Here is a 14,094-nt window from a genome sequence, read left to right on the forward strand (position 1 = left end):
CACGGTAGCTTATGGCAGCCCACTGCAGCGTCACTGCAGCCTATGCCATCGCCGGCGATTCACGGCAGCCCAGCTCCAGGTTGAGCTGTTGTTCAGCATCTTAGCTGTGGAGGGCAGTGTCACTGGCCCTCATATGTGGGATCCGAACCGGGGCCCTCTGGCATCCCAAGCCAGCTCTTAACCAACGTGCCACTAGGCCGGTCCGAGAGTAGATTTTTATGGGAAATGTGTGGTGCATGAATTGCTGAATATTTGGTCTCTTATTGTACAGATGTGTGAGATGCCAGTAAACACGCCAGAAAATCCCTGGAAGGTGAGTCCTGAAGAGGAACAAGAACGTAAAGACTTGAGGAAAACCCATCTTGTATTTAGCATTGACCCCAAAGGTTGTGAAGATGTGGATGACACACTCTCAGTCAGAACCTTAAATAATGGCAACCTGGAACTTGGGGTCCACATTGCAGATGTCACACACTTTGTGGCACCAAATTCTTACCTTGATATTGAAGCCAGGACAAGGTAATGCTATTTGAAATCGGCACTATGATTATATATATATATATGCGACTGTAATGTATTTTGTAACTCTGCATTTCAGATTTTCAAAACAAAGATTTCACAATTCTGTACAATTCTAAAGGTCCCTTCCAGGAAAAAAAAAATTGAGTCCCACTTCCCTTTTCCTTTAGAAACATAGCACCTTGATCAATGTACCTTGCCTTTTTAAAATAAACGTATCACACATTGTTTCCTTCCAACTTGAAATGGGTTAAATTTTTCATGTAGCAATATACTATTTTATATAAACACTGGATCGTTACACTCTAATTTTTCTTATACAGCTAAGATTCGTGTCACTTTTTCTTTCTATTTTATATCACTGGAAGCATATTCAGCCCAAAGCGGTACTGCTTAGAAAAGTGGGAACATGGGAATAGCTTTATTACCCAGTCGGCTGCACTTTATGAAAAACAACAGCCTTGGGGAATTTGTACTGAGATTTCGGCCGGTTACCTCCTAGCAGCCCAGTCAATCAGCAGTTCTGCTTCTTGCTGCTGAAGGTCACATACCCGCATATGTGTCTGTTCACAGGGCCACCACTTACTATTTAGCAGACCGACGCTATGACATGCTGCCCTCCATCCTCAGTGCCGATTTGTGCTCCCTCCTGGGAGGTGTCGATAGGTGAGTTTGTTCATCATTTTTCCCGTGGTGCCTGGTGCTCTTGCTTCTGGCCTCTTCCTCCTCTTTCTAATACACTCTACCACCCCATTCCCCACCCTTGCTTTCCCCGCTGTGTCCTCTACACCCCTCTGCACCACATATTTTCAGGCAGCTGTATTTCTCTAACCTTCCCTTCCTGTCTTCCTCTGCCTCTCTCCAGCTGTGAGTCTGCTGCTTCCTCTGTTTTTTGGCTTTTTAAAGTCAGCTGAAGTCTGGGAACAAATGGGTACAACTTTGTGCATATATATTCCCTGGTTGAGGCTGTTTTGCATGAGGATCATGAACTTAGGGAATTTTTAGGGAGTTAAAGACTATATCTGCCTTTGAATAGGTAGTAAAACCATATAGTCTAACATTCACAGGTTCTAAAAGATATTTAATGAAAGGCTCCCTCCTATCACTTTCCCTAGGTTACCAATTTCTTACATATTTTTCTAGATATAATTCACATGCACAAAAATATGGACATTTGGTCTTTCTTTTTTACACAAGTGGTGACATTATATGTATACTGTTCAGCACATTTTTAACTTAATGATGTATCTTGGAGATCATTCCATGTTATGGAAATATGGATTGTTTCCAATCTTTTGCTATTACAAACAAAATGTACTAAATTACTTGGAACAGAAGTCATTTGATATTTTTAAAAGTACATTATATTTGGAGGATAAATTCCTAGAAGTGGGATTTCTGTGTCAAAGGTTATATGCGTTTATATCAGATTTAATCAAATTGTGCCCTCCAAAGGTTACAACAATTATATAATTATATAATTATATACACCATCAATATATGAGAATGCTTGTTTCCTTACAGCCTTGCCAACACAATATGTTGCATTTTTTATTATCTTTGCCAATTTAATAGATGAAAATGGTATCTTAGAGTGGTTGTAACTTGCATTTTTAATTCAACTATTGTGGGTAAAGTCAAACATTGTTTAAATGTTTAACAGTCATTTACATATCCTTTTCTGTGAATCATTTCATGTTTGTTTTGCCCTTTTGAGTTTTTGATCTATTAGTAATTGACTTATAACAGCTCTTTGCATATTAGGAAAATCAGTCCTTTGTTTTTTATGAGTTGCAAATGTTGCATATGTTTTTAAATAGAGCAATTTGGTAGCTAAGTGGTTCTTTACTAAATGAACTTTTTGCTAATTTACCTACCATCAAGACTGATATCATAGTTCGGTGTCATTCTGTAGGATAGGAAAGGCTTTCCTCTTCTTTACCAGAGAGCCAGTTGACTTGACTCCCTCTGTCAGTGCTGTGCTATTCTAATCAAAATGGAGAACTGTAAGATAGGATTCATAACATCACATGTGAACTCATTTCAGATTTGCTCAGAACTCAGTGGAACCTATTCTAACTTTGATTTAGTGGTGGAGTATTTGAATTGAGACAACAGATCAAAAACCTGTAGCAATGCCATTTCTTTCAAGTGACATTTAGGGTCTGCTTTTGCTTGCTTCAGAAACGGAAGAATTAAATAATGATGTCATTGTCACTGGTTTTGTAGGTATGCTGTAAGCGTCATGTGGGAATTGGATAAAACTTCTTATGAAATTAAGAAAGTGTGGTATGGCAGAACCATTATTCGATCAGCATACAAACTGTTTTATGAAGCAGCCCAGGAACTACTGGATGGAAACTTCAACATCGTTGATGATATTCCAGAATTCAGAGACTTGAATGAGAAAAGCAGACAAGCCAAGCTAGAGGAGTTAGTGTGGGCAGTTGGAAAGTTGACTGACATAGCACGCCATGTCCGAGCTAAACGACATGGTGCCCTAGAACTGGAAGGGGTGGAGGTTCGCGTACAGCTCGATGAAAAAAAGAACATCTGTGACCTCATCCCCAAGCAGCCCCTGGAAGTGCATGAGACAGTGGCTGAATGCATGATCCTGGCCAACCACTGGGTAGCCAAGAAGATCTGGGAGAGCTTCCCGCATCAGGCCTTGTTGCGCCAACACCCTCCTCCACACCAGGAGTTCTTTTCTGAACTGCGAGAATGTGCTAAAGCGAAAGGCTTCTTCATAGATACACGGTAATTCCTCTTTTGAGGGGGCAGGGGAATGCTGTACACTTACTTATCTTACAGTAGTTCTTAAAATGGGACAGCCAAATCTTTCACCAAAAATAGAAAACTTCTTGGCTTTCTTCATTTACTATAATGTAGGTATAGAGACTTAAAATTAAAGCAAGTCTATTGAGGCATAATTTTGACCCACTGTAATTTGTAATATAGAAGTAAGGAACCTGTAACTCTTGGTTTAATTTCATCTAACCCTTAGGCAAATACCAAAAAATCATCCTATTTATTTCAATATTTTTTTTAATGTTTTTTTTTTAATTGGGGAATTGGGGGATGGGAACAGCACTGGGGAATTGGGGGAAGGGGAACAGACAAGTTGCTGTCCTTTTGTTCTTCAGTCTAGTTGTGGAGGACGTTGCTTCACTGGCCCAAGTTGGCACCATCATTGCGCTCTTCCCGGGCGAGGCAGATCAGTCGCCGGCTTCTGGACGGCCACTCACTGCGGCTGCTGGCCGCTCACGCTGGCTGCTGCTGGCCACTCATGCTGGCTGCTGGCTACATACGGTAGCCCATGGCAACCCACTGCCACAGGGGCTGCAGCCTACGCCGTCACCGTCGACTCATGGCAGCCCAGCTCCAGGTTGAGCTGTTGTTCAGCATCTTAGCTGTAGAGGGCAGTGTCACTGGCCCTTATATGTGGGATCCGAACCGGGGCCCTCTGGCATCCCAAGCCAGCTCTTAACCAACGTGCCACTCGGCTAGCCCATATTTCAATATTTTTAAAACACAGCATATTTCTATGGCAATATTATAAGATAGCACACTGGTGGTTAAATTTATACCTACCATCCATAGAATGAGACTTTTTACTCCCTACCTCCAAGATAAAATATTTTCCCTATTAAAAAATGATATATAAAGAGGGTTTTTCAAGTTTGTTGTCGAGTAACAGGTGCTAATTAAAATGTTTTATTTATCAAAATGAATTTTTTTTTTGCCTCTTATCTTTAGATGATAGTATCTTTTGCTGGTTTGTTTGGTGGCTGAGTTCTGTGTGTGCCAGGCACACATGTTAAGAGCTCGCAGACATCATCTTATTCATATTTTATAGCTAGGGAAATTAAGTCTGGAGAGATTGAGTAACTTGACTACAATTTAACAGCTAGTCAGGGCAGAGTCAGGATTTGAATCCAAGTCTGTCAAGCTTGAAAGTTCGCATCAGTGCCGACTCTGTTACATTACTTCTCTGTTCATTTCCCTCTTCCTTTCCCTTTTCCTCTTAGCAGGCTACATTACAGAACTGAATTGGGTATATGTGTATTTATTAGTTTATTTTTTAATATAATTCTATATTTCCTGGGTTTTAAAAAATTGTTATTTGAGAGAAAATAAATAGAATGCTTCCTTATCTCTTTATCTTTAAAAAAAGAAAAATAATTTAGGTTTCTTTTACTTGTGCACCTCAGGTTTAATTTAGTTTTGTTTTTTAACTCCCTCTAGCTCAATAATTCTTGATTTAAAAAAGAAACAGTCCATTCTTTGCCCTGTACAGGATGTTTAAGCTTAAGGGTGCTGGGAATTCAATTCAGCAAGTATTTGACAACCTGCTAACCTTAACATCGCAGGTATCAGCACATTGCTCTTTACTACTTAAGAGACGTATTTAAATTGTGATACACTTTCATTATTTAAACCTTAAAAGTTTCAAACTAGATTTCCATAGTTGAAAAGAATTCCTTCTGAAATGTGTCCACAATAAATTTCATTACTGGCAGATGAAAGTATTCAGACTGATGAGTCAAGTGCTCCCCTCTGAGTGTTGACTTGTAAATTATTGCTGGGGACTAAAGAAAAGTTTTTTCCCTATTTTTGTCAGGTCCAATAAGACACTGGCTGATTCTCTGGATAACGCGAATGACCCCAACGACCCCATTGTAAACAGGCTCCTGCGCTCCATGGCCACGCAGGCCATGTCTAATGCATTGTATTTCTCCACGGGATCATGTGCGGAGGAAGAGTTCCGTCATTATGGTGAATGATAAAATTTTCCTTTGTGGCCATAACCTTGAGCAGGTCGTTTAAAAACTATTTATTTTGTTTACTTCGATCTTTTGGTTTCTTTTTGAAGGTCTTGCATTAGATAAATATACTCATTTTACTTCTCCAATAAGAAGATATTCAGATATTATAGTACACCGCTTGTTAATGGCAGCCATTTCCAAAGATAAGAAAATGGAAAGTAAGGAAAATTTGTTCAGCAACAAAGATCTTGAGGAATTATGCAGACATATCAACAACAGAAACCGAGTAAGGGGGTTTGAATTTCTCTTACCCGTCATCTTCTTTGCTGAGAGAATATCAGCTTTATGGTGTAATAGAATGAAGTACCGTATATTCTTGCAAATTAAATTCTAGTATTCTAACCAGTGAAATAACATGAAAAATTATGAAGTTTGTTGAGTAGCTCCCAATACATTTACAAATGTTCTGAAGTAGCTTAATGTGGATTTAGGAGATTTAACAATAGGTTAGATGTTTTTCCCAAATTGTAAAAATGTAGATCATCTGTCATCGTACCACCCAGAGATAACCATTAGTAACAATTCTAGACAATGCTTTTTATTTATAAAAATATCATCCCATCCTTGTTATTTTGAAATCTGCCTTTTTAACACATCTCTGTTATTGATAGCACACCATGTCAGTATAGTCACATCATCGTTTTAGAACCTGCTCTGTGTTGTATTTCATATTGTTGCCAGTAGCTATATTATTGCACAGCATAGAACTAGACCATTTGGTGATACAGAAAGAAACTATCTAAATGTTTAATATAATTTTCTATATCCAGTTTTCTAATTCCGTGCTGTGCAATATTATAGTCACCAGCCACGTTGGCTATTTAAATTAAAAATTTTTTTAATTAAAAATTCAATAGGGCCGGCCGAGTGGCTCAGTTGGTTAAGAGCTCGCTCAGGAGTTTGAGCTCTGAGCAACAGCGGTTCAGGTCCAGCCCGAGCTGAGCAGCCGCTGAGCTGCCAACAGGTAGCAGGATGGCTCAGCTAAAAANAAAAAAAAAAAAAAAAAAAAAAAAAAAAAAATTCAGTTCTTCAGTCACACTAGCCACATTTTACAGGCTCAATAGACACGTGCGACTAGTGGCTACCTATTGGGCAGCACAAATATACAACATTTTCATCATTGCAGAAGGTTCTGCTGGGCAGCGCTATTGCAGGCAATTCAGTTTATAACTATCCTTATGTATACACTTTTACAGACTTCTCAGATTATTGCCTCAATAAATTCCTGGTATTAATGAATCGCTGAGTCAAAAGGTGCATACAGATGGAACTTTGATACATATTACGAAATTGTCCTCCAGAAGGGTAATACCAATTTATACTTCCACCAACAGGATTTTGGTAGGACAGACTTGAAAATAAAGGTAGACATAAATATGGATACTTTTTCTCTACCTGAATGAACTAGACACAGGTTCTAAATAACAAACTGGTAGCTTTCTTAAAGAATTAATTTTCTAAGACATTTTTGAGAGAACGATACCGGATGGTTTGGTTCCCAGGAAAATTGATTTAATTCATACTAGAGAAGAATATATGTATTCATAGTTTTATAGAATCTAGCCTTTAATTTAAAGACATTGTTTCTTTGGGACTATGAATTCCATGTTTCTTCTGGGAATATCAGGGAAGTCTGTCATCATGCTTTAGGGCCATGCTTCTTCTAACAGGCAGCACAGCATTCTCAGAAGCAGTCTACTGAGCTTTTCCAGTGCATGTATTTTAAAGACAAAGACCAAGAAACTGAGGACCGTTGCATCTCTGATGGCATTATTTATTCAGTGAGAACAAATGGTGTGCTTGTATTTATACCAAGGTATGTTACTGTCTAACATAATAGTTGTTAAGAAATCATAGTCAAACTAAAAGTGTAGAACACAAACAGTACATTAGGTGTAATTTATTAAAATATTTGAGTAATTATTTGTAGTTACCATATATAATTCATTATGTAAGTATAAAAGAGATTAGAATCTAGTATATCTGTATCAGTCTTAGGATAGGATTTTACTTTCTTATTTAGCAAGTTATTTTGTTTGTATCTGACCAATGAAGTAATATTTGGAGGTAAATCACAGGAAAAGTTTTTAATCTAGAAGAAAAACTAGCATTCTAGATAAGTATACAAGGTCTGGGTACTAAGAATACATTATCTCTGGATTTTTATTCTGGCAATGATTCAGGTTTGGGATTAAAGGTGCTGCTTATCTAAAAAATAAAGATGGTTTGGTGATTTCATGTGGCCCAGATAGCCGTTCTGAATGGAAACCAGGATCCCTTCAGCGATTTCAAAACAAAATCACCTCAACCACAACAGGAGGGGAATCGGTTACTTTCCATTTGTTTGACCACATAACGGTAAGACTGTATTTACATCAAGTATTGCTTTCAATGTAAAGAACAAAGAATGTGATTTAATAACATGCATTTTCTCCTCTGTGATAGGTGAGAATATCTGTACAGGCCTCACGTTGCCATTCTGATACAATCAGGCTTGAAATAATAAGCAACAAACCATACATGACACCAGATACAGAACTTTTTCATCAGAGTTCCCTCTTGCTAAAGAGTGATTTAGTGAAAGAAGTAACTAGATCTGTGGAGGAAGCTCAGCTTGCCCAAGAAGTCAAAGTAAATGTCATTCAGGAAGATTATCAAAAATATTGCCAAACTAAGGGAAGAAGCCTGTACACTCTTCTAGAGGAGATACGGGACCTAGCTCTCCTGGATGTTTCAGACAGTCATGGAATATGAAATACTCTTCTTACTTCATTAAAAGAGCTTTGTCTTGTGTGAATGTTTTACCTTTTTTTCAACATTAATGCTAATCTAATTTTCTGTGTCACCCAATGTTCTAGTCAATTGGGATTGGGTAGATATTTCATATACCATAGTTACCCCGTATCTATGATTTCGCTATGTTTTCAGTTACCCACAGTCAACCATGGTCCGAAAATATTAAGTAGAAAATTCCAGAAATTAACAATTCCTAAGTTTTAAATCGCATGCCATTCTGAGTATTGTGATGAAATTTCTCACCGTCCAGTGTCTCCGCAGCATACCAGTGGGTATTCACTACCCACCCGTTAGTCACTTAGCCATCTCGGTTATCAGGTTGACTTTCACAGGATTGCAGTGTTTGTGTTCAAGTAAACTTTACTTTATAATGGCCCAAAGCACAAGAGTAGTGATGCTGGTGATTCAGATGTGCCAGAGAAGCCATAAAGTGCTTCCTTTAAGTGAAAAGGGACAGTTCTCAATTTAATAAGGAAAGGAAAAAAATCATGCCCAGGTTGCAAAGATCTATGGTAAGAATGAATCTTCTATCCATGAAATTGTGAAGGAAAAAGAAATGCGTGCTAGATTGCTGAGACTACATTCATGTAACTTTTATTGTTACAGTATATTGTTATAATTGTTCTATTTTATTATTATTGCTAATTTCTTACCATTCCAACTTATAAACTTTATTGTAGGTCTGTATATATAGGAAAAAACAGTATATATAGGGTTTGGTACTATCTGCGGTTTTGGGCATCCACTGGGGGTCTTGGAACATATCCCCTGCAGATAAGGAGGATACTATGTGTAAAATGTTTTCTCGTCGTTCAAGTTACATTAAGTAAAATACAATTAGGTCACTATAGAAACTGATTTTTCAGAAATGAATAGTGAATGGTGGCCCTGCAAGTCAAGTTGCCTGTTGATTTTTAATAAATCCAGAATTGATATTGGGTTAGTTTGTCTCAAATCAGCTCTTTCAAAGTTTTAATTTTTCCAATTGCTACATTGGGTCATTTGGGTCACAGGCCCCCTCTGACAAGTCAGAGTAACTTTTCAGTCACTTAGACAGCAAGACTTAGTCCTACCTATCCACTGTTTCATGTTTGACTCTAACCTCCCCTGCTGTTCCCAGCACGTTGGTGATAGGGCATGGGGAGTGAGGTGGGGTGCGCAGGTAAGGTCTGTTCTCAAACCTCCCTTTCCACCCTCATTTTCCTGAGTATTCCCTGGATGATGAGTTGCAGTGGTCTTGCCCTTGTTGGAGACTTGTCACATTGCAGCAAATTCTACCACTGGGAAAAGAACTCTCTTCGTCATCTCTAGTCTAGTTGGTGAGGGTGGATAGAGGCCAGAACATGGTCCTCCTGAGAAAGCAGTTTCGCTAGGCATTGGTTGCACCTCAAGAGACTGGACTCATCTCCTAGCTGATCCCTTATTAGCAATAATCTGCAATCCTGAGGCTTACACCTCTGAGCCCCTCACTGTGCCTCCTCACCAAGCCTACAGGCACCACCCCTATACCCCCTATATCCTTGTACTCAACTTCCTGGCCTTTCAACCAAACCATCCTTGTCACTCCATCACCACCTGAAGTCAACAAGCCTGAAGAGAGCAAGATGCCTACCCCAGCTTCACAGATAGAAGCCACTTCAGCACCATCATTCTGCCAGTCTTTCTCACAAAAAGCCATTTTCCCATCTCCTAGTTTGTAAAAACTAGTTTTGCCTTTCCCTCTTGACTCTGCCAAGAACTAGACAGAACTTCTTTAAGCTTGGTTGTCAATGTGCTACTTCCTTATCTGTAATTACCCTTCTAAGTTGATAAACAGACAGGTAAAATTTCAATCAGGTCTTCTCACTATCTGACCCTAGCACTTCTAGCCTCATAGTCACCATTCCCAAATCTTATTTCCCAAATTTTCCTTTCTGTATCATTGTACATGTACATCCCAATTCTTGGAATCTCCATTAACTCAAAGTGTCTGTGAATCCCCCCTAGATGCTCTATGTTCCTCATAGTACTTTGTAAGTTTCTCTCCAATTAGTCAATAGGTACCAAAGAGCATGCGAACCTCTCTAGCACCTATTCAGGTCAGGCAACCTTTCACGTGACCCTTTAAGTATTAAAGTGACCCCAAATACATGTCAATATATATAAAAATCTTAAACATTTTACAAAAATGTAAAAGCAGAACTAAATAGCAATGAGAAACTTTCATAAAGCCTCTAGAGATAGTTTGTAAGATTTTTTATTTTTTTTAGCTGAGCCATCCTGCCACCTGTTGGCAGCTCAGCGGCTGCTCAGCTCAGGCTGTACTCGAACCGCTGTTCCTCAGAGCTCAAACTCTTGAGCGAGCTCTTAACCAACTGAGCCACTCGGCCGGCCCTAGATTTTTATTTTTTAAATGGATATAAATTCATTATATATTTACATCTTAAAATACCACCCAATTTAGTGAAAACAAGGTATTTAATGGCACACCAGCAGCAGAAGTGGCTTATTAACTAGTAATAATTGTTATGCAGTCATATGTATATAAAAATAAACACTAAAGAGAACAGACTTGACTAAAGTTAGTAAGACACAATTATAATTATAAACACCAGATTTTAAACAGGAATCTGTAAAGGTTTTACTACATAAGGATTTCAAAGTAGACAAAATACACAGTAATCTCAAACTTGGAGGATACCAAGTTAACAGATTTCCTCTTAGCTGAGGTCTGTCCAACCTCAGTAACATTTCTGGATGAAGCATAAAGATACTGCTATACATTTTCAAAGGATTGGTCCAGTTGTGCTTTCTCCATTTTTAATTCCTGCTCTTCATTTACAGTATTGGCAGCAGCAGCATTCTGTGGATTGTCTAGAATGTCTTTGTTGAATCTGTCTGACTCCTCTTTTTGATCCTCATCCATATTAGCATCTTCAATTATCTGTGCCCGGGGTGTGTTTGTTAACAAGTCTGAAAGAAATCACCATTATTACTCATTATAAGCACCTGATCCAATCTTACCTGATAAATGCAAATCTCTTCACAAGCGTAGGTCAATAGAAATGATATTTATTATCACTGTAGTGTTACCTATGATCATTTTCTTCCAAATAAAGCCATGTTTATACATGTATAAAGTCCATTCAAAAATGCAAGTTTTGAAAGGTAACGAACTCAAATTCTCAAATCATTGCCAAATGTGATTCTCATTCAAATTCACAACTACTACACAGAAGTTTTAAAAAATGCTCTTAAGAGCTGTATGTCAAAGCGATCTATTGTAAAGAAAATTTAAGATACTTATTTCTACTTGGGCAAATTTTAAAGTTGTATATTATAAATAGAAGATGAGCCTTAAAATCCTTAATGCCAGGTATACTTTGACAACGAGAATAAGGAAGACGCTGTTATCAACAATAGTAGTATCTTCATGTAATTTTTCACATGCTAGTAATAAAACATCCATTTGTAAATTTAGAAGTTAGGTTTACTTAATGTAGTCACACAATAATTTTCACTTAAGAATTTTATTACCTTGGGCAAAAGTTGTTCTATAACATGGTATCTTCACTACTGACTATAATTCTTATTTTCCCATTTCAAAAGGAAAAACTGAATTGGAAATTGGGTATGGCATATGCCATCCTGTTTCATTCAAAACCAATTTGTAATTACTTTTACATACGGTTTTAACCAACTTGGCTGTCTAGTTTCTAAACCCAGTCTATCTTAAACAAAAAATTTTAAGGCAGTTTTAACAGAGAGAAGGGAATGTAATATAAACTGATAGCTCACAACAAAAGTGACATAATGCAATCAAAAAAATAATTTTAGGAGCTATTCATGTCATAGCAAATGGCTCTAAAATCCTCAATCGGTGCAAAAGGCATTTTGTTTAGGAAAGTACCACAATAATCAATGTTCATAATTATGATCCTAAGGATAAAACTGTGTCATGTGCTTTAAGTAGTCAGGGAAGAACAGTCAGGAAAGATTCAAAATCAGTTTTAAATGGTTAAAATAATTTTTTAAGAGATACTCAGCTATTCCAAAAACCATTTTAGACTCATTTATTCTTTGAGGATTCCAAATCTCACACACACACACACACATTCACTTTCTCCCACTCTCTCAAAGGTACATAAACTTAATATATTATATCATTTTTCTATCCCTAGAGATATTTTATTTTGGGAGATAGTAGAGAAGTTAAAATTTCTAACATGCCCTTGCTATATTAATGGTAGCACATAAAAACCGGCATAAAATTTACCATTTCCTGGGGACTGACTATTACTCAGTAGCTTTGCCTGCCTTCTTTCCAAGGCCAGTTGTTTATTTCTCTCAATTCTTCGTTGTTGCTCTTCAGTTAGGCTTCTACTTGACTCAGAAGCAAACTTCTCACTTTCAGGTGAATTTGTCAGAAAGGGGTCTAATTCAGTAGCAGTTATATCATGGTCATTATTTTCCCCTACTTCATCTGCAGTAGAAAAGAAAAAGTGAATAAGTACATCTCTGGTACTAAACTAGTTAGAAAAAGAGCTCATGCAGCTATTAAGTTGAAAACCAGTTTAAAGCAACAAGGTGCAAACCAGAACAACAGAGAATGTTACAAATACAGCCTTGATTCAAACAAGTAAAAGGAATATTAAAAAATCACTTTACATAGGCATTTTAAGTAAAATGGAAATATTAGTTTAAAAATACGCATGAACAGAAAGCAAAAGTTCTTAGTTATGATTAGAAATATTTTATGCTTGGGCTAATAAAAGAACTTTAAGAATCTACAGTTTATTCTTGTTTTACATTGAACAAAAACATTTTAATAGATTGTGTCACAGTAATAATTTTATATAGGCTATTTTTAAATGGGGTAAAACCCAGACACAAAGTGAAAAAGGAAATTTAGAGATCTGTGGGTTTATTTCCAAGTTGATTGAAAAAAAAAATTTCAGTGTTCTCTACATTAGTCTTAATAAATTCTTTTTTTTTTTTTTAAGATTTTTTGGGGAATTGGGGAAGGAGAACAGTGTTGGGGAATTGGGGAAGGGGAGCAGCCAAGTTGTTGTCCTTCAGTCTTAGTTGTGGACAGCTAGCTCAGCTCTAAGTCCAGTTGCCATCCAGCCGCCCATCGGCAGCTCAGTGGCAGCTCAGCTCGGGCGCAGCTCACTAGCCCATGTGGGAATTGAACTGTTGACCCTCTTGCTCAGAGCTCGTGCTCTTAAACTGAGCCACTCAGCCAGCCCCATAGTCTTAATTCTTAAAGCCCTTTATACCAGTTATCTCAAAGTGAGATACCCCTATAATGATCCACATTGGTATGGAAAGTAATAGATCTTCCATTCATATTTTATTGAAAAATTAAGTTTTACTCACTTACATTTAAATAAGGACTGACAGGGGCTAGCCAAGTGGCTCAGTTGGTTAAGAGCGCGAATTCTGAGCAACAGGGTCACCGGTTCGATTCCCACATTAGCTAATGAGCTGCGCTCGAGCTGAGCTGCCAACAGGCAGCAGGATGGCTCAGCTGGTAAGAGCACGTGCTCCTATACAATACTGGTTCGACTCCCACATGGGATGGTGGGGTATGCCCACTCGCAACTAAGATTGATAAGATTGAACACAGCACCTTAAGCGATGGGTGGCCGGATGGTAACTGGACTTGGGAGCTGAGTGAACTGCACCCTCCACAACTAAGATTGAAGGACAACAACTTGGCTGTTCCCCTTCCCCAATAAAACCTTAAAAAAAAAAAAGTACTAGCTCAAGATTTTTGAAAAAAAAAAATTATTTGGTAAAATTGTTTTCACTTAAAAATTGTATATTGGGCCGGCCGAGTGGCGTGATGGTTAAGAACTGGCTTGGGACGCCAGAGGACCCCACATATGAGGGCCAGTGACACTGCCCTCCACAGCTAAGATGCTGAACAACAGCTCAACCTGGAGCTGGGCTGCCGTGAGTCACCGGTGAC

At 38.1% G+C, this 14,094-nt stretch overlaps 2 protein-coding genes across 9 annotated transcripts in view; one reads left to right on the plus strand and one right to left on the minus strand.

Annotated features, from left to right (window-relative positions):
* Positions 1-8,142, plus strand: part of DIS3L (DIS3 like exosome 3'-5' exoribonuclease) — a 33,478-nt gene extending 25,336 nt beyond the window's left edge. For all 3 annotated transcript variants that reach the window (XM_019647322.1, XM_019647323.1, XM_019647324.1), the window contains 8 exons: positions 272-519; positions 1,093-1,185; positions 2,749-3,276; positions 5,141-5,295; positions 5,393-5,571; positions 7,016-7,161; positions 7,529-7,703; positions 7,791-8,142. In XM_019647322.1, the coding sequence (XP_019502867.1) occupies positions 272-519; positions 1,093-1,185; positions 2,749-3,276; positions 5,141-5,295; positions 5,393-5,571; positions 7,016-7,161; positions 7,529-7,703; positions 7,791-8,099 (1,833 nt within the window). In that variant the 3' untranslated portion in view covers positions 8,100-8,142. The remainder of the gene's footprint in view (positions 1-271; positions 520-1,092; positions 1,186-2,748; positions 3,277-5,140; positions 5,296-5,392; positions 5,572-7,015; positions 7,162-7,528; positions 7,704-7,790) is intronic.
* A 2,555-nt stretch (positions 8,143-10,697) lies between these two features.
* Positions 10,698-14,094, minus strand: part of TIPIN (TIMELESS interacting protein) — a 13,413-nt gene continuing 10,016 nt past the window's right edge. For all 6 annotated transcript variants that reach the window (XM_019647255.1, XM_019647258.1, XM_019647260.1 and 3 more), the window contains 2 exons: positions 12,397-12,603; positions 10,698-11,093 (listed from right to left, as the gene is read on the minus strand). In XM_019647255.1, the coding sequence (XP_019502800.1) occupies positions 10,897-11,093; positions 12,397-12,603 (404 nt within the window). In that variant the 3' untranslated portion in view covers positions 10,698-10,896. The remainder of the gene's footprint in view (positions 11,094-12,396; positions 12,604-14,094) is intronic.

This window comes from Hipposideros armiger, unplaced genomic scaffold, assembly GCF_001890085.2.
Source record: "Hipposideros armiger isolate ML-2016 unplaced genomic scaffold, ASM189008v1 scaffold_110, whole genome shotgun sequence".
In the NCBI taxonomy this organism is placed as follows: domain Eukaryota; kingdom Metazoa; phylum Chordata; class Mammalia; order Chiroptera; family Hipposideridae; genus Hipposideros; species Hipposideros armiger.